At 46.1% G+C, this 24,914-nt stretch overlaps 1 protein-coding gene across 1 annotated transcript in view; it reads right to left on the reverse strand.

The window, feature by feature from the left end:
• Positions 1-24,914, reverse strand: part of ITGA9 (integrin subunit alpha 9) — a 336,018-nt gene that overhangs the window by 132,958 nt on the left and 178,146 nt on the right. Inside the window, exon 17 of the mRNA XM_044252696.1 lies at positions 19,917-19,993. Coding sequence (XP_044108631.1) covers positions 19,917-19,993 — 77 coding nt within the window. The remainder of the gene's footprint in view (positions 1-19,916; positions 19,994-24,914) is intronic.

The raw sequence follows: 24,914 nt of genomic DNA on the forward strand, positions 1-24,914 counted from the left end.
GAGTGGGAAGCAGTCCTCATTTCCCATCCATGAAGGGAAGACCTCACTTTCCCGGCACTTTGGCAAGAATAATGTGTGCAATGATGGCCTAACTTTTGGAAGTGAGAGCTCTGAGGATCCAAACAAGATGTGAAAAATTAACTTAGAGAAAAGTTTCAAATTCTTGAATGGCCTCCAATACATTGACACTCTGACCTCAGGCTATTGTGGCAGTTATTTATTATTGTTGGCCATCTTAATTTTAAACAATTGATGGGTTATTTCTGTCCTCCTGTTTGCTTTTGTAAGATTACAGGAGTAATCCTCAGGCCTGGAGGAGTTACGAGGGCATGCTAAGCTTGCTTTCTCTTGAGAAGGAATGGCCTAAGTCCTTGAAAGTAGCCCACTCACGTCAGAAATTATCCAGTTTCCAAATGGAACATAGAGAGACAATACAGAGAAGCACAGGACAGTGGGGTCGGGAGCTGCCTCCTCATTCCAGTTTTGTTGTTCATGATCAGCCTCCCTTCCTCACATATAAACGGCAAGGGAGCAGGCCCGGATGTCTAACCTTCTCCGGCACCCGGAGCTCGGGTCTCTGTCACTTAATCAGGCACCAAGGTCATTCCTGGTCTTTCAGAGTCAAGTGACTCTAACATGGCTCCATGGCAAAGGGAAGCCAGGCGCCTTCCAGGGCGGAATGTGAACTCAGACTTCCCTATAAAGGGGTGCCTCAAAGCTGTTTTCACTTTCTACTCGGTCTAAGACTCATGTCTTCATAGGTCTTTGGAAGCACGTCTCTGCTTCCAAAGTTATTCTTAGAAATGAAACAAAATGTAATTTGCCTGGTGTTGGGTGCTTTGAAACATGTCATCTTTCTGAAACCTTACAACACCGTGAGCCGGTCCTGATGTTAGTCCCATTTTTAGAGGCGAGGAGATGGAGAAGCAGAGATAAGGTGGCTGGCCAAGGAGCTGCGCTGGGCTTAGAAAGAAGCACCTCCTGTGCCTTCAAAGACCTGCTCCCTCCATCGTGGGCCCCTTCTGATCTCTCTCCTGGGGGATATAAATCTCCTTATTATGAGCCCCTGTAGCCCCATGTGCTCCTCCAACACTTACCAAGGTTGGGAGGACACATTTATTTGTGTGGTTATTTAAGAAACATCTCTTTCCTATTAAAATATAATCCCCAGGGGGCAAAGACCCCAGTCTGATTTGCTCATCAATGAACCCCTGGTGACAGACTTGGGCCAGGCACACAGTAGGTGTTCAGCGAACCCTTATGGAATGGAGGAATGAACATGCCCGACATCCCCACAACAGTTCATCACCTCAACTTTTGCATTTTATAGTTGGAGACAATGAGCCCACCTCCTCCCCCCACCCAAAGGGGAACCCACTTTGGTCAAGGTCACAGAGCCACATAGGGGCTGAACTGGAGCTAGTGCCCAACTTCATGCCCGACTTCCTTTGGTATGAAGGTCATCTAAGCCACAGTTCTTACATAAACTCCATCTCAGTTGGGAAGGGCTTTGGGAAGAAAAATCTTTTATGACATCTAAAAAGAACAGAACCCCACGGAGACCAATCTCTCTGTCAGGACTGAAAGGGTACGATACTCTGGTATAGGGGTTTTCGGCAAACATCCCACCAGTGCTTATTTATTATAGAACTACCTTTCTAAGTCTTGGGGAATCTTATTCCCTGAGATATTTTGCCATTAATTCCAAATTGCTTGTGCAATCTTTTAAACGTGTCTTATTACTTTGTTCACCACTCACTCATATTTTTATATGAAAAGTGTTACTAACAATCAACATACAATACAAATCATATAGTTTCTATAAAGTGTATCTGACAGCACATAGAGAACCTGCTGGAAATATACTGCTCATTTGTTATGAAAAATAATAAGTGTAACTGCCCTAATACATCTTATAGCAGCTATTTTTGGAATATGTTGGCCTTATATTTAAGTTTAGTGCTGATTCGTGTTACTGCTGCCATGTCGATAGCACGGGATGCAGAACCCTTCTCTGAGGTCAGTTGTCACCACTCAGAAGTCCTCACTGGGGAGATGCCATCCATTTCCATATCAGCTGTCATATGCTGAACGTCTGAGGCCACCGAAGTAAATTCTTTCCCCTCTACAGTCCCATAAGCAATTTTATGCAGGTAATTTTTTGAGGAGATGCTAAGGGAAGAAATTAAAGTAGCTGAAAGGTGTTTAATAATTAATGATCCATTGGATTATTTTAGATTTTCCCTAAGTCTTAAAGATTAAAGCCATGACTTTATGTAAATGATCTGTAGTTATAATCCACTTTCCATAAGATATAATATTTCTATTTTCTTTTGCTGCTGGCTGCACTCTAGACCGAGTCAAGGATGTCAATACAGGAGCTAATCAAATGCATTCTAGCGAACTGTATTTGAGTATTAAAAACTTGTCATACCCTTATTATTACTGACGATCTATCTGCTACCCACAACTGTATTTGATAATGACAACTAGGATAAAGGTATAGGGCAACCAAACCCATCTGTGTTTTTCCTTCCCGCCTTCATTCTTTTGTCTCCCCCATTCTCCCTCCCTTCCTTCTAGTATTTATCTGTCCATCTGTTACTATTAAAGCTACCTTCTCAACTTCAGTGTCAGGGATACAGATCCCAGACTCCTAGGAGTTCACAGTCTAATGGTGGAGCCAAACACGTAAGACAGAAGTTGACATCAACATGTGTGAAGTGCTGACTGAGAGGGATGAAGAAACATTCCTAGCAAGTCCCTTATGCTATGAGAGTACAAAGAAGGGATTCTTCAGGGGGCGGTGGGGGAAGGGTGGGGAGTGTCTGGCAAGGCATTACTGATGGGGAGAGCCATGAGTCCTACAACAATGGGAAGACAGCCCTGTCAACAAAATTGTTGCTAAGCCTGATTATACACACACACACACACAGGCAATCCTTAGTTTTTCCATCCATGGAAATCATATTAAAAAGGACATTGTGAGGCAGATCATATTCTTCCCTAGGACAAATGTCAAAATTGGGGGCAGCATTCCTTGAGTAACGATCCAGGATCCAACAAATCACAGATAGCCTCAACAATGTGTCATAAAAGCAAGGATATAAATTACAGCCATTGCAATTTAAAATCACAGACAATGCTTCCTACTCTTACAAATGGGCAGACATCATAAAATCAGAAATGGAACTGGACAGCTGGATGGGGGCTCACTGGAGTCATCATTTTGCAGTTAAAGGCCAGAGAGGGAATCGCGTCCCTGCGGCAAAGCCGGGCAGCCCTCCCAACTTCCCTGGGAGGTCTGGTGTTCCTCCCTCTGTTCCCAGTGTTCTTAAAATACAGAAGCATGCAATTAAATAGCCTAAAATTTGCATAAAGCTTACTTGGCTATCATAAGATGAGAAAAGAAATTGTGTCTGCCTTTCTAGCATTTGGACTACTTAGAATATTGGGAGGTGTCTCCTCTTTACAAAAGCTATCTGAAGTGCTTATTTTCCTCTTAATAATTTTCCTTGAAATTGGTGGAGGTATTCAGGGTGATTCTGGATGCCTTCAGCAGCTCAGCTGGGGAACCACCTTCTTGGCACTTTGTTGACAATTATGAGAGTTTTTCAACAATTAGTGCTTAAAATCACAAACAGGATAAAACCAAAAAACCACAGTTGCTCATCTGATATCTTCCTAGAAGGGATATGCACAAAAGTACCAAATAAATTGATTAGATGTGAAGGACATATACCAGAAAGCTGATAACATGAGTCATGCCAACCCTCACCACCCCCCCCAAATGCCAAAAACAAAACAGGTACAGACTAAGGTACAAAATGAATTCAGAGGAAAGAAACCACTATAGACTGAAGTTATCTTAAGAGGTAGGAATTGAGCCCCACCTTAAAGAATGAGGAGCACAGGGCCGTGGAAACAGGAAGTAGATTTCAGGCATAGAAGAAAGTAAACAGCAGGTAAAAGGATGACGGGGACTCCAATAATATGGAAAGGAGCAGGAAAAGCACATCCCTTAGCAGTAAGATGAGTGAGAAGCAAGATGACGACATAGGCTGCATCCAGATTCCCATGAATCTCAAATGTCCCAGTTCTGGGTTGATCTTCTAGACCAGCGAGCTTAACCGTGTTATCTTGAGTTGTCAATGCCAGGCAGTATTGCAACCAATTAGTTAGTAACTAATAAAGTACCAAAGTGAAAGTATTACAAAATGCAGCAGGCTAGAGGTGGTTCTTCCCTGTCCCCTGGGGTCTTATCACTGCAGCCTGCAATTCCATCTGCTAGTGTCCCCATCTGTTGCTGAAGGACTTTTCTCTGCAGGCCGGCAGAGTGCCAAACAATGAATTCCCTGATGGCCCTGGAGCAGTCCTCAACCAATGACCAGTGGTGACTGGGGTATAATTACCTTGGTTCCCTCACCTACTGGGTGCAACAGTTCTGAAGTTCATGCTCTAGGCCAGTGTTGTCTAACGCGGCAGGCACTAGTCACAGTTGGCTTCAGAGCACTGGAAATGTGGCAGCTCTGAATTAGGTATAAAATACATATCTGGTTTCTAAGACTTAGCACAATAAAATAAGAAAAAGATGTAAAAACCTCAATCGTCATTTTCATATTAATTACATGTTTAAATGAATTATTTGATGGGTGAAATAACATCTGTTTCACATTAATTCTTCAGTGTAGCTACTGGAAATTTTTTAATTCAATACGGGGCTTTCATTATGCCTCCACTGGCCAGGACTGTCCTAGATGTTCAGTAAATTCTATGTATTTTACTTTTAACAGTATGGTGGATTTATGCTTCATCTTCAGTGGTACATATATGTTCATGTTACTTGCAAAGAAGAGATCTAAGGAAAATAAAGTACATTTGGGTAAAAACAAAATTATTTAAAAAGTAAAACTGAAAATACTTAGCTCTTGCTTGTACTTGCTTATAAAATGTTGCAATAAACGTTATGAAATGTCAGAAAAAGAAATTCCCTATGTGTGTGTTCTTTCTCCGCACAGAGTGATTCTGAGTTTCACCCAAATCGGATGCCCAAAGTTATCCACAGCGCAGATAAGCCTCACTGGTTCCACCTGACATGGTGGGAGACGAGGAAGCCAGCCACGTGGACTTCGCCAGTCAGGAAGGTCTCAGCCTGGCTCTGTCAGAGGCGGAACCCGAGGCAAGTCTGAGAGCAACCAAGTCATTTATTTGGGTGGTGGTCCCAGAAAACACCAGTAGGTGAGGGGTGGAGTGAGACATGGAGAGAGAGGCAACCAAAACAAGGATGTGACATCAAGTTCGTCACCTCTGTGGGCACCTGTAGCTTCATCCTGCTGGGGTTACTGAAAACTTACAGAATGTTCACCTCAGAGTTCTCCCATCTGCAAGGTGAGGGAAGTACTGACATGTGAGTCCCATAGGCCATGGTCAAGGGCTGCTGCTGGGAGGGAGGGTCTCTCTCCAGCGCCTCTGCCTGCTACATGGTGGGCAGAGCAGGCAGAGACACAGAAGCAGGAGCTCTGACACAGGGCCTGCTGGAGGCGGGGGAGTCTTACTCTGGAGTTTTATAGATGGAAGCATGACCCAGGGAGGGAGGCCTGTCTTGGCAGAGCAGCTCAGTCAATCCTCTTGACCGTGAACAGTAGGCCCTGGAGAAGCCCCACCTCACCCCTGTGATCCCCGCCCTGCTCACGTCCACTCATCTCAGGTGCCACAGGCTCCACTTCTACTGACAGTTCCAGCCCACACAGGCCTAACAGTCCTGCCAAACATGGTAGGGGTGGACAAACAACCCCTCTCCCGGGGGGCGACTGCCAGGAGGTTACACCAGGGGCGCTGTTCTGGCTGCCCGTGACCAGCAACTGCTCTTCACGGTAGCTACACCGGTCACTGTAGGGGTGGTTAGCTGTCTTGAATATTGCCCCTGTCCTAAACCAGCACCCATTAGAGTTAATCAGGACACTTGCGAAATCTGAGGGGTATGTATTTCTGAGCTACCCTAGTGCAATGCACTCTGGAGAGAACGATCAGGGACCAATTCGAGAAGGCTGAGATGACAAGAAACACAAATTTCCAAGGCCCCCTCTGTAGGGCATGTGCTCTGTGAGGGACTTCTCTCAGCTTCCAGCCTGGGGAGCCAGCTGTGGATACTTCTGGGGCTCAATAGGGCTCACACCATTTTTCCCCAAAATGTCCTATGGTGTTAGCATCTCAGCCTCTCCTCACCTCTAGGGGCTGAGAGCTCTTCCAGTCCAGTCTACTCCTGCTTCCGAGGGTTATGCCAAAGCCCCCTGGATTCATTACAGAACAGCCAGACTGGAGATGTCTCCTCGGTGGCCAGGGCAACACCTCTATATGGAAAATGAGGGATCTAGACCAAACAATATGGAAACCCATTCCCAGAACCCCAACATTTCTCTCTCTCCAAAGAATAAAGCTGCCAACTTTAGCCATTATAGGTAAGATGCCAGGATGAATGTCCTCACCAAATTCTGTATACACTCAGTGTGGGGCACCATGTTTTCAGACTCTTGGTCCCTTTCTCTCAGCTTGTAATAAGCCAGAGAAGCTCTCCTTTTCCCAAGGTGGTCATTCTCACATGACAGAACTCTGGACAAAGAAACCAGGAAAGAAAGCAAGGGATTACGAAGGAGTAAGTTCTCACAGAATGTTTTATTGCCATCTCTGAAATTTCTTTCCTACAGGAATGGGAAATGGTTTTGATCTGCTGGCTAGTTTTAGTCAGTGACAGCCTAACTCTCTGGATGCCTGTAGATCTCATTGATAAGTTATTTAGAATTCAAATGCCAATTTTTCACTGCTGTGAAAAATCACAAAAGTTTCTGGATTTATAAGGTTCCAGTGACTGTGGCAAATAGGAATTTATTCCCCCCCCCAAAAAACCCCCAAAAACCCAAACCCAAAAAACTCCACCAGGAAATACCCAAAAAGTATATTGGGTCAAAAAGGTACAATCCTAAATATATTTAAGAAGTCAAATCTCAGTATGTTTTATATTTTAATAAACTCTAGGATGATAGAGGGTGTTATTTCTGACTGAGGTGTTATTTCTTACCCTGTAGTGATCATACAGCTGGCCCCATGCAAACCCAGGCCTCGGACACCCCCCTGTGGCTTAGAGCCCCAGCCCAGAACAACCTGCTCTAAGCCATTTGATACTCCCTTCGCCAGCCAACCTGTTTGAGATCCTCTCATTTCACAGCCAACTACACATTTTACTTTCAGACTCAGTGACACATCTGGGGGCCGCCTGCTTCAAAGTTCTCCATGCCCTACCTCCGTCACCACTCAGCCTCTCCTCCAGCTGTCCTGCCTATGGTCTCCTGGACGGGCGCTGCCGTCATCTGTCTGGGCTTCAGCTGCCTCAGCTGATGTGCTCACATGGCTTGTCCCAGACCCCTCCCAGCATCTATCTCGACATGTGTCTACTTTCAAATACACTTAAGAAAACCTAAACAGCAACTGTCTACTTTAATTTCTTCTTTTGTTTTAAATCCATAACTTTAAGAGGTTTTGATATTCATATCATTTATATTCTCAAGTGCTGCATCAACCAAAAACACGATCATCAAACAGAACACACTATATGTATCCAGGTTTTAAACGTCTCCAAAACTGGGTTATCATGCCATAGAGTTTGAGACATACTTCACATCTCACCAAGTTTTATAAACCCCTTCTAATCATGCAAAACAGATCCATATGGTTATTAACTACAGACAGAGATCACGAGACACCTCTGTAAGGCACATCAATTAAAGTTTATGGTGGGTCACCAGAATGATTCCTGGGACTGAGTTTTTGGTTTGAAAGCCACTTACATGCAGCCAGAAATACCTCTATCTCCTGCAAATGTACCCACCTGGGCCAATTTTATGCTCATAAAGTGAGAGAAAAGCATTTACTGAGGTGATCTGAGTCAAAATAGTGGTTTCCCTAGCAACAGTCAGATAATTAACATAAATATATGGGATTTGAAAAAAATAACATGCCTATATCCCGACTTTGCTAGCATCAATTTGGCCCTAGATCTGCCTCATTCAGTAACTCATGGAGTGCTAGAAACAGTGTTTGCTTCAATGGGCATCCTTTTCCTAACAAGGCAAACCTGAGAAGCTAGAGGGTCGGCCTCCCCCTGCCCCATCTGTTTAACTGTGAAAAGAACTGCTGGTTCTCAGCTAACAGGAATTCAAATCCTCAGCAGCCTTTACTTTAGTAGTTTCTGGAATCACTAAATCTTAGGACATCTGGAACAAATCAGGTCCACTCACTGTAACAACTGGATTAAAGACAAAGAATACTTGGGGTGGGGGGAGGGCACAAAGGAATTCCCCAAATCTGCGGGCCACTCAGAGGTCTGATGTCATAAGACAGGATGGTGTGCCACGATGTGCGAGCCAACCCAGCCATGGTGTGGCATCACCCTACATGGCACATCAGCTGCTCCTGAAACCCGGCCACCACACACCCAAAATGCAAGAAGCAGATCCTCATTTCATGGAAGCTGGCAGGCCAGATAACTCAAGAGAACCCAAATCAGCAGGGCCACTGTGGTCTCTTGACAAGGACATCAGCTGTGGCCATAATTTTTCTGTGCTTTGAGCTCAAGAAGCAAATGGGGGACCTAAATGGTCATAGACAATTAAACGTGTTGAAATTACAAGCCTCCTCGGTTTGGAAACCTTTTTCCTGTGTGGTGAGGAGCCCTAGGAGCAAGGAGAATATAGGTCTGCCTGCCTGGGTCCTCTGGGGTTCCTTGAAGGCAGAAACAAGAATACACACAGTAGACAGAGCATGCTGAAAAACCGTGAATGGGCCCACTTGTCCACAAAGTGGGCACCACATTCACTCCCCAGCCCATTTTCTCTCCCTTGGGCCCGAGGCATTAATTTTCTTGAGCTCATCAAAGTTCTGATGGACAGTTACCTGTGTCTTTAATAAACCAAGAACAAGGAAGGAATGTATACTTTTTAATCAGTATATTTTAGACCCTAGGAGACAGAGAGTCAGGGAAACACTCCCTTCAGTGGTTTCCAAGTTTGGTCTTACCTTAAACAAGAAAAATATAACATGACAACAATTTTATAATGAGATCCCAGTTCTACATAATAAAAAATGTTCTGTCTACTCCTGTTAACAAAGCAAAACATTGGCTTCTCCAGCATGTATCTTTTCCCATAATCAGGAAAAATTTCTGAATTTTAGCTTGTTTTTTTGTGTCACCAGATACTCTTGGTGGTCTCCTGAAATGAACGGTCCCCTTACCAAAATGATGTTTTAAAATGCATAAGATGAAAAATCAGATTACAAAGAAACCAATCATACGAAAACATGATAATTGCATTTTAAAACATATGGTTTAGTAATATGTGTTCTTTCTTTTGTAACATTAAGTAATAAGATTTGGCAGTGGGTCTAGTAACTACCCTAACTTTGAAGTAAGGATGAATGTAAATGATATTTTGAAACAACTGCAACTTTGTAACTTGATAGGAAAGCATCAGTGATTTCTATGTGTGACAGTCAGAGTCCCCCTAATATTTCCTACGCTTTGTTGTCTACATTGATAATTGAATAAAATATGGCATTCCAGTTTGAAGTTAGTGAACATAGAGATTGTTTTCCTACTCAAGTTCACAAACTCTATGTACCCTATGCACAGATCACTAAGAGGATATGGACCCAGGTTAGAGCCTCTTGTCCTACAGGAAGGGGAGGGAGTGGGGCTGCTTTAATGACGGGAAAGAGAGGCCATGCTGGGGAAAAGAGGAAAGACAAGAAAGCCATTTCTGAAAGGTGTATAATAAGATATTTACAAATGCTGTGGACTTCCTTCACCTCAATTCCACTGTCCCTGGACTAACAATAGGCCATCTTTAAAACTGATGAACCTGGGAAGGTGGGCCAGGGAGATACATAGGTATAAAGAGAATCTTCTCTTTCTTGGCTTAAAAGGCTAAATTTTTTTGTGTTCTTCCACATGAGGAGAGAGAAACAAAAGGAACACTTTAAAAATTAGCTTTTCATTTTTGTTCTTGAAGAAACACAACCGTCGACCGAAATGATGGCATTCGCCTCTTGTTCAAATTCCCTTATCACAGAAAATATTCTTAAAAAAGAGCCCAGCACTCCAGTCAGGACGTGTGCAGTGAAAGCCATCCCTCACCAGGGTATCCCCCTCTCCTTTTATCCCTTGTGTCTGCAGAGCCCTCTTTAAAAACAAAGTCCTGGGGAAGAAGCAATCAGAAGTAATCCTAAAAACACAAAATCCTGGGGGGGGCTGGGTGGCTTAGTCGGTTGTTTCCAACTCTTGGTTTGGGCTCAGGTCAGAATCTCAGTGTCGTGAGATCGAGCCCTGCACCGGGCTCCACATTCTGCACAGAGCCTGCTTGAGATTCTCTTTCTCCCTCTGTCCCTTCCCCTGCTCATGCACTTAGAAAAATGAATGAATGAATGAATGAGTGAGTGAGTGAGTGAATAACACAATATCCCTCTCACCACCTGAAGGGACCTCCTACACATCACCCCATAGGCCTGGTTTTTAAAAACCAAAAAAACCCTTCTAATTCCAAGAGGGCAGTTGAACACTCTATTGGCAACTCTTTTCCTGATATCTGCTAAACACACTGGATTTCATTTCCTCTAAAAACTCACGTTCCTAAAAAAGAATCAGGCTGCCTAGCTAGGCAATCTAAGAACGAACAAACAGGATGTCAGGTCAGTTTCCCTGGAAGCAGTCTCTGACAGGGATTCAGGTGCTTTCTCAAGGGACGCCATGGGGAGCAAGGGGCATGGAAGGAGGCTGGGGCAGGGAAGATGCTGAGCAAGACTGTGGTCTTGGGGAGAGTTCCTAATTCACAGGGGGCTCTGGAGCACAAACTGTAGCATGGAATTACCTACACTTGAGACAAGGGGCTGGCCTTTTCATCCCCCAAATGGGTCAGTCATTGGCTGAGAGGTGGGTGGGTGTCACCTCCCAGGCAAGGTGACTCCTGTAAGCGAGGGCCATTCTCCAGACCAGAGGAGGGGCAGCTGTGAGCCCTTAGCAGCTGACACTTATGGTAGCTGGGACTGGGCACGTGCACAGTACAAAGGATCTGGGTGTGGCACCAATAGCATCCACTCAGCCTCATCATATTTGGGTCAAAATCACTTGGCATGGGGTCAGAAAAGCAGAATCATAAAATCTAGAAGTTCTTTACATTGTACCTCCCTTCTCATGGCAATTTGCAAGGAACCGTGACTTATGGGTGGTCCATGTTAATACCCAAGTCTGTCACCTTTGGCTCTCAGGGAGGGGGCCGGTGACCACTAGGGACAAAGCCAAAGGCTTGTTCCTCCTTGGCCACAGTTGTCTTGGGTTTTGCATCTGTGGAGAGCAGCAGGGCCAGAACAAACTTAGGAAGGATGCTCACGAGGGGGCATGTGCAGGACAACAAGAAGGGTGTGTGAGGGAAGATTTACTCTGGAAAACAAAACAACTACGTGTCCTTGGAATCTGGCTTTTCATACAGTAATAATAGTCTGCTCCAGGATGGGGTAGGCTAGTAATGGTGGCAAGAGACCACTGGCCCAGCCACAGAATCAACCGCAATCACCTTCACAAAGAAACAGCATGTGGCTTCCCATCCACTCTCGACTTGAGAGGTGAGGGGTCTAGTTACTACCTTCTCTCCACAGTTCCTTTTCTTAGCTTTAAAGTCCAAGGAGAGGGAAAGCAACAGCCATATCATTTTGATCCTGCTGGAAAGATTCTTACACATAAAACTTCCAATGGTCGGCTCTATTTGGAAGCCAAGGAAAATATTACCAAATAAAATTTTATTAGGTACACCCGCGAAGTAGACCCAGGCTCCCCAGGTTGCTCAGGAGGGAGGTGGGCTATGGGCAGGCATGTTCCCAGCGGCTTCCGTGGTTGCCATGGTTACTCTGAAGCCCTGCCTTCCACGTACTTTTATGGATTCCCCATCCTCTCATTATCCAGATGGAAAATCCCCATGTCTGCTCAGCATGCAGAAGGCCATCCCTGAAATCCAGTATTTTTTGGGATAGATTTCTGCTCCTCGTATGTGTGTGTGTGTGTGAGTGTGTGTGTTTGTCGGGCGTGGGGGAGTGGGAGGGATGCCTGAAAACGAAGTGACCTCCCCTCCATGTTTTCAATCTGCCCAACAAGGGAACATGGTCAGTTTCTTAAGTGGTGGCCAATTGTCCCCAACCTTGCACTGAGACTGGTAGGCCATTTAGGAAACTACAATTCAGATCCACCCTGAGATAGGAAATTCCTCAAGTCATTTCCACTTGGCTAGCAGCATACTGGGCATCAGAGACTGCCCAGGTTCCCCAAGTTGCCATGGCCATTTGAAGACACAAGAGATGGGTCTAATGGCTAGGACACTGGACTTGAACTCAGAAATCCACCAGCACGTGTTTTTCCTGCCACTGCGATGTAACTTTCTGTTGCACCTCAGATAAGTGACTCTAGTTCCTGCCTATCAGCTTCCCAGTCTGCCCCTGAAATGCTGTGGCTGCCAGTACATACACACAAACCACCAACCATGAACCCCGGCAAGCTGGGCTTATTTTTACCCTGCCTAGGTTACTCTGTAGGACAACAGAGAGGGCATCTCAGAACCACAGAGTCACCCTCTGTGCTCATCCCTAGCCTGTCTAGAGCCAGGGCTCCTAAGAAACACAGCTGCTTGGCCTCGCTCCACTCAGGTCCCTCCCAGGATGACGAAGGAGCCAGAGGTCTTATCGTCTCTGCCTGGGATGTGCTGTGGACACATCCTTTACCTGACTTTGCTGCTGTCCTCTGGAAAATGGGAACAAGGCTCCCAGCCCTGTGCTTGGCTTGTGGGTTTGCTCTAAAACCCAAATGCTCTTCAGCATGTGGGCATTATGTGGTCATGTTTGCTAGAGAAGGACAAAGCAGTAAGATGTAGTAAGATACAAACAAATATGATAGGAAATAAAGTTACCATAGTAATGGAGAATGTTGGGTATTTGGCAAAACACTGGAAATCAAGCATTCTCAGGAAGTTTTAAAGGGAAGAAGCCTTGGGGCCAAAAGTTGCTATAACACTCCTGTTAGAAACTCCAGAATATGTTCATCAACGGAGATTCTTTGAGAAAGTGGGTGTAGCAGACATAACCCATGCCTCTGCCACTCCCCTCGGACTGTTTCAGTCTTGCTGACTTCCAGCTGCCAGTGTTTGCATCTTTGTATCCAAGGGTCTTTTTCTAGAACCAGACAAGGCTGCTGTCACAGGCTGGTGGTGCGAGGGAATTAACTGTCTCTACCCTCCCAACCCCAGAGTAGCCCACAACCAATGACTGAGAGTCAAATACCCCAGCCCCTTGGCCCCTCTGATGCAGTAACGGTAAGGTGAAGGTTTTCCACGGTTCCCGAGCATCTCCTTGCAGGATGAAGCAGCAGCCGTCCACTGTGATAGCTGGGTATGATGAACTGACTGATGGTTTCTCTCCACTCACATCCCCTGTCATGTGACATTGCAGCCTCTCCCACCAGGAAGCAGAGTTTATGTCCCCACCCCTTGAATCCCGTTGACCCTGTGACTTCATTTTGACCAACAGAGTGTGACAATGAAACTAGACCTCATGAGTCCTTGTGCATTGCTGTCCTAGATTTTAGATATCTGCCCCACCATAAGAATAAGACTGAGCTTGCTGGCTAGGGGACAAGGGACCACGAGGAGGCCGGTGGAGAAACCCTGGCCAACGATAAGCCAGTCATCACAAACAGAGGCAACCAGCCAACCTGAACTTGGCTGCAGATCTGTGAGGGAGCCCAGGAGACCAGAAGACCCAAACAGTTGAGCCCAGCCTAAACAGATGATCCACAGAATCAAGAGATAAATAAACAGTGGTTTCTCCAAGGCATGAAGTTTTGGGGTGACTTGTTACACAGCAATAAGTAACTGATATGCTAGTGTTGCATCGTGGTGCAGTAAACTGTCCTTATTTGTTTCCACTAAGCCTTGTGTAGCCGTAGCCAGTGCTCTGTTAGTATCTGTCAAATAAATGAATATACTAGCATTGTGTCACTTCCTGCCGGTGCGTAGAAGCTAGGCACTCCGGAAGGATACTGCTTCCTTCAACACCCTCCCTCCCCCGCTAGTGTGTGAATGTCTTTCTGCTTGCCTGAGTCTGCTAACTACCTTCCCCAGGGCCCGAATCCTACCTTCTGCCTAGGTAACTCCCACAGAAAGACCACCCACCTGTCCACTCAGCCTTGAAGTGTTCCTGAAATGTGGGAGACACACCTGCTGCCTCCCATTAGGGAACCCACATCAGAGCAAAAGCAAAGACTCATTCCAAGAGAGACGAGTGAGGATGAGCAATCCTTCCACTCATTCAAAAACTCCTATTCATGGGAGCATTTCATTTTTCTTTCAAGAATAAACCCTCAAAAAAAAAAAATTCCTGTTTCCAGAGATTCCAGAAACAGCAACTGAAAAAGCCAGCTGCTCCCAGTCAATAAACTTCTTTTGCATTTTTCTTCCAGATCTGGGACAGACAGCAAAGGAGAAAAACAGTAAATCTGAAGGCTAACATTCTGGCCAAGGCACAAGTTTTCCAGGTTTCTGATCAGCTCCTGCTCACCTTCCTTCATAAAACAACAACAATGATGGCAGCGTTACAACTGAGGAAACTGCTGATGTGCCAGCCACAAGTTTCAGGTCAAATCTGAGGCCCTCCATGAGAGGAAAATCCAGCCTATACGGATTAAAAACGTGTGACTCAATGCAGCGACCACCACCGACTCGGCAGGATAGGCAGCGACTGTCTCCAGAGGGGAACGCTGTGTTGTAAAGCTTTACATGTCCGACAGCTCATGAGGGAGCATGAGCAGGGACAGATGGAAGCCATCTTGATAACGGATATTTTAACCCATCCACCTCCTTTCAGGATGGGACTTTTCACAGAGGACTTTCTCTCCAAGGTCTCCAGGCTTGATACTTCTGGTCCAGAGCCAGCGGGTATCAGACCCCAACAGCCACTGAGGCTAGTGCATAGGAGGAGAGCAACATGCAGAATTAGCCATTTCTGGCTTTAATGGCTTGAGCAAGGAACCTGGCTTCCCCAAGCATCTGTATCCTCCCCACTAAAAGGAGTGTAATAATATTTACTTCCTAGTGTCACTGAGAGGATTCAACAAAAGACTAATGCTAACTCTCATTTGCTGAGTGCCTATTATATGCTAAGCACTTTTGGAAGCACTTAAATGTTTTAATTCATGAAATATTTGGAATGACTTAATAAGATGTTGCTATTATTTCTCTTGTTTTACTGATGAGGGAACAGGCACAGAGATGTTAAGCAACTTGCCCAAGGTTGTACAGCTGGTAAGATATGGTGTTATCTAAGTACACCGATGACCCTCAAAGGCATGCAGGGCATGGTGGGCATTCAATAGACAGGGGTCTCTTCCTCTTTATCAAACAAGACTTTACTTCTACCGCATGCTATGCAGTTGATGATTCTGGCCACTTTGCACTTCTGAGAAGAATAATTTGTTTCAGGTTCTAAATAGTTCTCTGGGTGTAGCAATCCTCGTCTCGAAGGCTGATTTTTCATGGATGGAGCTTCCTGTCTCACAGCCAAGGATTCTGGGACATACACTTGACCCCACATCTCCACTGTGATAATTGCATTGTTAAAGCTACCAACATAGGACCATTACATGTGGCCACTAGATGGTTCTTCTAACTTCGTAAATATTTACTGTGTTTTTTCACTTTCCCTAAGAGTTCTTTCATTATTCAGGTTGGCTGGCCAGAAGGCACTGAAATGTTCCACTCATCTCCTACGGGAGGCATAAAAATATACATATATGTATTTTTAGATCAGCTGCCATAGTCTACATTTCTTTTTCTTTATCTTGATCACAGATACTCTGGGTATTCAGACAGACAAAACAAAACACAGTTGCATCATTTTACAAATGGGAGTTTTCAGCTCTGTTCAATAGAAACAATCTGGACAGCCTCATCCCAGTCCTGGGCATTCTGGAAATGCATGTTTTGGGGATGAGCTCAAGCCCATTGAAGACTGTGCATCTTTAATTAAAGAGTTGATTGCTTTAAGAGACAGCAAGCCTGCTAGAATTCACGCTCTCTGGAGAGAAAAATCAAAACATCCATGAGTCCCCGTCACAGATAGCATTTCCTGGCTTGATCCCTGGCCACTATGGGGGACCCAATCACTCCCAGATGTCTTTCCCTCAGTCTTCTCCAGACAAAGCCTCCTCAGTCTGGTGGGCACTTGGCTGCTTTCAGCCACATCATCAGCTGTCCACCCAGTCATCAGAGGGATCTTTCTCTGTTACCACTCTGCTTCAACTTTTCAGTACAGTGGGTCACAGCTAACAGGAGAGCTAGGTTCTAGAGACACTATGAAAGGCAAAAGTCAAGTCCAAATTGCCCTTTTGAAGTCCTTGGGGAGGCAACACGGTGAAGACCAACACAACATGTCTCATATGTCCAACACTGCCAAGGGTGCTCCTGTGCCAGGACAAAGGGATCCCATGGACCTGTGACAGGGACTAGGAAATGAGGGGGCTGGGGAAAAGCTGACTCAAAACTCAAGCTTTGGCTGAGTGGAATAGAGGATCAGATGACCCACACCTTGTCGCTCCCAGTCTTTGCCTCAACCCTCACCAAGTCCTCCTGACCCCCTCACCTTCATTCCAGACACCTGCGGATCTTTGTGGGCATTGGTCTTCCACACTTCCATGCCTCTGCTCACGTTTTCTCTCTGCCCAGAATACCTGCATCCTCTTCCCCATGCTCTTTCCTTCCTCCTCTTGGAAGCCACTCCATGGTCCTATGATGATCCATCTTCCTCCCTTCTAGCACTGACCAGATGGTGCCACTACCCCCCGGCGGTCCTCTCCCACCTACACGGTGCATGCCGGGAGATCATGGCACACACACCGGTCATGTCCGCAGCTTGATGCCTGATTTGAGCAGTTACAGGATGTGCATCCCACCCGGAGGCAATCACGGCTCCCACCCGGGGAATAATGGTTCAACAGAGCTCAGTAATAAACCAGAGCAGCTCAGTTCTGGTTCAACAACCAAGACTTTGTCAACCAAATTCAGACCCTGGTTTCCACCAGCAGTTTAATGCCTGTGACTTCCCTCACTTTGTACCTGGCTCTACGTGAAGGTCTAAGGAAAACCACCATTTGGTATTATATCTCTCCCCACCCAATTACCAATTACCAATTACCAATTAATGTTTCTTTGATGACTCCTCTGGGGACAGTCAGGGGCCCAAGATACAATGAGGGTTTAATGCGGGATCTAGACAAAAGGCTATTTTGAGAGACCAGGGGAGCCTCCTGGGAAATAACTCATCCTAAGGATAGTATCATAGCTTTCGTCCAAGGGCACCACTTCTGAGATTCAGAAAATCTCCTTACCCAGTCTCTAGGTCCCATGTGTAAGTCAAGGATGATGGAATTACCAGAAAGGCTGAAACATCCCTGGAAACTATAAGATATCAGGAAAGAGAGCTGTCCTCTTCCACATGTGGTAGTGCAGACTGTCTTTTAGGTCCCAGTTCACCCCTCCATGAACTTAGGTCCTCTGCTCTGTGACTTTGTAGTTCCTCTTGTTAAGGGGGCACAGAATATTTTCCTAACTTGGGAGTCAGTCATATGACTTGCTGTGACCAACAGAGTAAGGCTCAAGTAACAGTGCACCAGGTCTGAGCTGGGACTTTAAGGGTTACTGCATGTTTCTGCTTGCCCTTTGTGCTGTCGCCAAGCCATGAGAAGGATAAGCCCATGCTAGCCGAGTGGTTCCAGCAGGACAATGAAAGACACATGAAGCAGAGCTAAACTGGGTCACCCAAACCTAGCCGAGATCAACCTACTCTCTGCTGAACCCCAGATGCGTGGACAAGTCAGCCAAGATCCAGCTGATCCCAGCCTGGACCCGCCAACCCTCAGTTAACCTGCAGCTCCATTAAAAGGGATGACTGCTGTTTTAAGCCATTGAGTTTTGAGGTGCTTTGTTACACAGCTTTTCTCTGTGGCTAAAGCTCACTGATACATATGGGGGGGTCTGGGTCCCGGCCACTGTAACTGTTCTCAAATTATCAATTTCTGGGCCCACAGAGCAGACCTGGTTGTGATCAACACTCCTGAGGGGCAGTCGAGGCTGTTTTAACCACCAGTGGCTTACCGACCATGAGCCTTGGGTTTTATGTCTTAATACAAGAAATGCACAATGGCACAGAGAAGAACTTGACTATGTCCATCAATGGGCAGCTGGAACATCAGGATTTCACTAACCTAATACTTAACCTTGGAGCAAGCGAACATTTTCCCACCACATAAAGTTTTCTGATCCAAAACAAACTTCTAACATTTACTGTCTGTCTCACAACAACACAAATTCATGTGTTTTTGTTTTATGTTACTTGTCCCTAAGACACTTTTTGGAAGACCTATTTAAAACTGAAAGTAATGGCCTGATAATTTTGTGAACTTTCTTTAGAACTGGTTTCTCCAATAACTGCAGGAACTTCTTTACCTTAAAAAAATTCTGATATCCACTTCTTTTATTTGAAGTCATTTTCTCAGCTTGGCAAAACGTGTGCCATTTTAATTTACCACTTTTGTCAGAAGTCAAAGTAATGCTAATTAATGTTTAAGTGGCTTGGAGAAGTATTTGTGTGTGTGTGGGGGGTGTTATATCATCTTTTGCCCAATAAATGAAAACAAAAGTAAAAGAATCTTAGTATTACTTTTTGATAAATAATAGATAATTTATCAACAAAAGTGTGTTTCAGTGCAGTCACTGGTTCATAATGGGATATTTCTTACATCCACCCAAACTTAACTCTCATGGTTACAAATAAGGGACATAGAATGGCATTTGGAAAAGTATCAAAAGTGAAGACGGTTTTTGAGCAATGGTAATACATGTATGGACAGATGTTCCAGGCCCCAGGCTAAAACGATCGTTCCAAAGGAACTGTCTTGAAAGGAAACCGTTCTCTGAAATATGGCCAAATGATTCAGGACAAGCACCTTCATCCTACAAGGTGTCTAAAATAAAAGGCTGGCAGAGAGGAAAACAGGAGGCCTCTGTGTGGTTTACCTTTGCCAGGAGGACTCTCGTACTGGGGGAGGGAAGCCTGAAACAACAGAGCCGGTCTGTTCCTGGGGATCACATCGCCTACCCCTCCTGGCCCACCCTCCTGCCACCAAAGAGCCTTCACCTGTTGTGAAAGCAGATGCCATTGTTAAGAAAAGAATCCTATTATAATATTAAGTCAAATCACAGGAACTGTCCCACTTAAACCCTGGCAATTTCTTATGGTTCAATCTCATACAATGAGTAACTATAAAATACTCCCTTCATCACACACATACTCACAGGAATCAGAAATACAGGCTAAACTGTGAGATATGCGGAACCGTAAATGAAACAAAGAGCGAATCATCCCCACCAGAGGATAGCTATTGTTAAAATTATTGCAGGGGCACCTGGGAGACTCAATGGGCTGAGCCTCTTGCTTCGGCTCAGGCCATGATCTCAGGGTCCTAGGATGGAGCCCTGCACTGGGCTCCCTATTCAGCTCAGCCGGAAGTCTGCTGGACCCTCTCCCTCTCAGCTCCCGTACAGTACGCACGCTCTCTCTATCTAGCTTGCTCCCTCTCAAATAAAATCCTTTAAAAAAATTATTGTATCATATACATTCTTGTTAAGCTATAAAATACTGTTGTAGAGTGTTGTATCCCACCAATTCTAGTTATCTCTTTGTGGGGTAGTGGGGTACTCCACACATTCAGGCTTCGGGCCTGGGGTCCTGACAAAGGAGCCTCCCAGAACGAGGTGGCAGGAGGAGAGCTGGATTACCTGGAGAGCAGCAGCTGACCCTGGAGCTGCAGGTCCGCGGCACAGTCCTCTGAGCGGCAGTTCCTTTCAAAGACGGTCTGTAGGGGAGAGAAGACAGGAAGAATAGGATTTAATGGCAAAGGAGTAAATATCAGCCAACTATTTCTTTCTAAGTCAGCAGGAACTCCTGTGAAAGCTTCCTCCTCTTTCCTCCTTGGAAGCCAGCCCCCCACCAAAGTGAGGGCTCCTCCTCCTCCTCCTCCTCCTCCTCCGGGGGAACCCACAGCAGTGGGGGGCTGGGCTGCAGCATGCTTTCCTCCTGTGGTTCATGTCTCAGTCTGCTGAAGTGCTTCTTCTAGTAGGTTCCTCAAGAAGGAACTTCTTCCTTGAGAAGATCTTTAAACGCTCTCAGATGTGCGTGAATAATAATCCGTTGTGTAAAGAATTCTTAGATTACAGTGTGGTTATTTCCTTCTGTTTGCTCTCTTGGGGAGGCAGAAAGTCTCTGATGGAGGTGGGTTCTGCCTGAGTGATGGGATATGATAATGTTTAGTTGCAAAGAGAACGGTCTAAAAGGCCTTGTGGCTATCAGGCTGAGGGCACCACACCAGGGCTGAGCGGACCCTTTCCCGCATCTTAGGGGTAGGGGGTGGGCAGCCTCCAGAACAGATCAGACCTCAATGGCCAAAGCCCCACCCAGTGCTGGGGCCCAGCTCAGTGCACCAAGCCAGCCCGCTGTTCGGAGTGCTTGTGCAGTGCGCTGAGGGCCTGTGTGGAGGCTGGCCAGGGAATCGGGGGCGGCACCTTGGGAGGAGTTAGTTTTGCCCTATACCCCACAACAGGGTGGCCGGTCCCTCCCTTACACTCATCTGGAGCTCTGGAGTGCTCTGACATGTCTCATCTAAGGACAGCAGACTCCCCACGTTCCCGACTGACAGACACTGCTCACTACTGGGAAGTGGCTTTGATCATTTTGGATTTTGGAGAGAAGAGCCCGTTGTCATTTTTCAGCTGTAAGTCATTCACTATTAAAGTTCTCCTCTGTCACTGCTCATGCCTGTGGGTTTTTCCCCACCACAGAACACAGTTCCAAGGGATTTGTTCCTGTACCGCGGGGTACGTCCAGGCGGTGCTCAGAGCGCCAACGTGGGCTCCAGCGAACTTGCTGGCCCATGGACAGTCTAGACCTACCAGACAGAACATTTCTGCCTATGGAAATTCATATTCCTCCCTCACATTTCCAAAAGAATGAAGCGCCCCAGCCAACATTCCCCTGCTTTCATTGTGGCAGGGGGGGAAATCACAGAAGTCTTGGGCAAAAGAAGGAAATTCCCGTGTTCTTTTGGACACTACTGGGAGGAAGGAGAGAGCCAGATTTCCAGGAGAATTTGATAGAAGACACTGGGTCTTTGTTTGTGATCTCAAGCAAGGAGAGAACAGTGGGAAGCTGATGAGGACGGCACGGATGTCTGCAGAGACAGAGGCAGGCTCTCTGAGAGTAGGGATGAGGGGAAAAGCACCGAAGGTGGCTTCACCTTTGAAATTGAACGTGAAGGTCCCTCCTTGTCATGCCCTGACTGAGGCCTTGAACTTAACTTTGTCTTTTGTAATTTCACATTTTCCTTCAAGGGAACTTTCCTTCCAAATTATATAAGCTTCAAGTCCCACGATACCAAGCCCTGGCCCTGCTGACAGACTCCTTTCGGTGTGAGGTTTTCCAGGGTCACAGGCGAGAGGGACAGTTTGGGTTCCCCACCGTTGGGTGAGGGGGGGATGTGGGTAAGAAGTGATAAAGAGGATGTGACCTCAATCATCCTGCGGTATACAATCTGACAAGACCTTGTCCCCACCCTCCTCACCTCTGTCCCTCTGGCTCTCTTGTGCCGGCTACCCCTTCAGACTAGCCTTCCATCTTCCCATAGGAAAAGCAGGGCCTCCACTGAAGCCGGTCTCCAGCTCCTCCACCTCATTCACCCAGGGTGTGTCTTTGCATCCCTCCATGAGCAAACCAAAGCCACATCTCTGAGCCCCCCACGAGCTCAGGCTTCCATTGTTAAGTTCTTGTAGTTCCGGGCACTTTCTCCTGCTACCGCTCATCTCGGTTGTAACTAACTGATTTTATAATTACATGTTTTCTGTTTGTGTCCCCTGCTAAAATTAGGCTCCGTGAAGATGGGGACCATATTGGTCCTGCTCACCTTTGTGCCGGTCCCCAGAGCCTGGCATGTTGAGATTGTCTGGTCAACCCTAGAGGACCACGTGGTGCTCTGAGAGCTGGTGACCACTGAAATGGGGAGCCCCACGGGGGATGCTCCAATCTGGGCCAATGCTAACACACTGATCATCCTCGCCAAAGCTCCACACCCATTCCTCAGCGACATGCAAGTGTAGAGCCTCTAATAAGGAACCTGTGGCTTTGTGGAAGCTCATTGTCCTTGGTCTGCGTTCCCCTTGTGCCCTACTATTTCCTATCCCTGAAACTGGCTTAGGTCTCCCAGCGCTGCTAAATTTCCACCCAACAAAGACAAGCTCCAAGTCCATCATTTATATATATTGATGTACACACATGGGAATACACACACACACACACACACACACACACACGTTATATGTGGGCGCTCCCCAGCTAACATTAAGCATGCCCTATCCCGAGAAGATAAAGCACCAGCTCAGAAATTAACCCAGAACTCAATTTTCACAGTTATAAAATGAAAACAAGCCAAGGTTTCAGGCAAAGACCCTCCCAGGCTGGGAACGCAGTTGTCTTATGGGTAGAGTAGCAAGACAGAGAGAGTCAAGAGACCTGCCTCAAGCATCAGGGAGGCTGAGGTTGAAACTCAGAGTTCCCCTGCTTTGTACCTGGATTTGTCTCTCTGGGTAAATGGCTGTATTGTTTTCCAAGGAACTGAAAAGCATCTTTCTGGGGCAGAAGTTGGGCAGACTGAGGCCTCAGAATGCCAGCTGAGAACATAGAGTTTCCAGAAACCAAGAAAGACTACTTCTCCTTTATTAAGTACAAAGAGTGCAGGTTCTCCATGAAGCCAGTGGGCCGAACTCCCAATTTTCCTCTTAGGAACAACCCTGAGTGCCAACTAGACCTCTAAGAAACTCCTCCGCCCACCTTTGCCCCTGGTGTTCTAGGCAAACACAAGCTTGGCTGTCTGAATCGGACAAACTCCCCACCAGCCCGGAAGCTGTCTATCCCACTTCCCTCCAGCCGCCACCTACTGGTTGGCAAAGCCCTGTCTGTTTCTTTACCTGGAAGATCTGAGAAGCCACCATCTCTTAATTCCTCTCTGGTAAAAAGAGATAAATGCTTTCTCTCAGGAGACCACCGTTTCCTGCCTCAGGCTTCAGAGACATGCGGACAACCAGCAGCCTCCTCATACTCACAGACTACATTTCCATGTTGGCTCCTGCCTCACTCTGGTCTTCACCCAGATTTCCATGGAGATTAATTTTCCTCCTCCCCAAATACTTCCTCTGCTTCTTTTAGAACAGAGTCAGCAGACTTCTTCTGTAAAGGGTATCTAGTAAACCCATTTCACTCTAGGCTGTGCAGTCTTTGTTGTAACTAGTGCTGTGAGAGCAGCCATATGCACCATGTGAAGAAACAGGCATGGCTGTGTCTCAATAAAACTTTATTTATAAGAATAAGCAGCAGACCAGATTTAGCCTGCAGTTTGTGGACTCCTGTTCTAAAATATTTATCTATTGATTTCCTCATTCTCTTCAGCCAAGAAAAAAAAAATAATGAATCCAGCTCAAGTTACAGCTCTCTCTGAGCCAAAGTACAGAGGCTAGAGCTTTCTTCCCAACGCTGTGGCCACCAAGGCCAACACAGCCTTGGGGATGTGTGGCTTGTGGCTGGCAGCTCAGTGGCTATCCTGGCCAAGGCTGACTGCAAAAAGGAAGCTGCCTGGGCATTCAAGCCATGGGGTGCCCACCTCCCTTACTCAAATCCATGTTGGAAAAAAATCTTCACTTCTGATCTAGCGGGAAGTAGGATTCTTCACCTATTCCAGCTGTCATGTTCATAGAAGGGTCAATTTCTTGGACTTGGTGATATTTGCAGTAAAATATATATAAAATCATTGACACAGATTAGATACTGTTTACAGGGTTGCTATAGCAACCCCATCCATGCTGAGGCCTGAGAAAATAGGACAACTGGACTGGGTGGGAATATATGCTTTTCATATCCCACCCCCAAGGGGGCCAAACAAGAAGGCTATTTTTAAGCTAACATGAGTGAGGCATTTCCTGATGGGCCATGTGACTTAGCAGGGGGTCTCTGCCTGGACAACCGGAGATACCTTTCTGAACTGTTGCTCCTCTCCCAGTCCCATAGAAGCTCCCAGAGGCCTGGCCATACGTAAACCATGTCTGTAACCCCCAGCACGCAGTACAGGGTTAAAAAAAAATGTGTAAATGCCATGAGTTTCTCTTTCCAATTCTGTTTTAATGGGCTCCTTTTTCCAGAATCCAACACTGTGTTTAACACTGGGACCACTCGGGGTGGTCCCAGGATTTCTGGGTTCAGCCTTGTGCCCAAATGAAGAAAGGAAATATCTCCTTGCCTGGTATTTAAAATCAGGTCATACAGACAGAGTTGCTTTCTAAAAAATATCATGTCCATAGGAATAAATGAAAGACAAATACTTCATAAAATTAAAGTGGAGAAATTTCTTCCATATCAGGGTCTGTACAAATTATCCTTTTAGATTTTGAAATCATGGGAGAACAACAGTCCCACTGGTCTTCCTCTAAAGCAAACACAGCACCAATTTTGCCTCATGTCTTTATGAAAAAACTGGAAGTGATTAAGTTCTGTCTGGGGGTATCCTTCGCTTTACTCCATGGCCCTGCAGTTCACAGCACACTCCCCTCTGCCTAAAGACAGCCTTTCCCATGGTCTGGCTCTACCTCTATGAGAAACTAGCAAGAGCTGAGCTGGCCCACGGGGGACTGCACCTGGCCTCTTCGCTCCCCTGGACTCCAGGACTGCCTGGGCCTGGC

The sequence above is a fragment of the Neovison vison genome, chromosome 6 (assembly GCF_020171115.1).
Source record: "Neovison vison isolate M4711 chromosome 6, ASM_NN_V1, whole genome shotgun sequence".
Lineage (NCBI taxonomy): Eukaryota > Metazoa > Chordata > Mammalia > Carnivora > Mustelidae > Neogale > Neogale vison.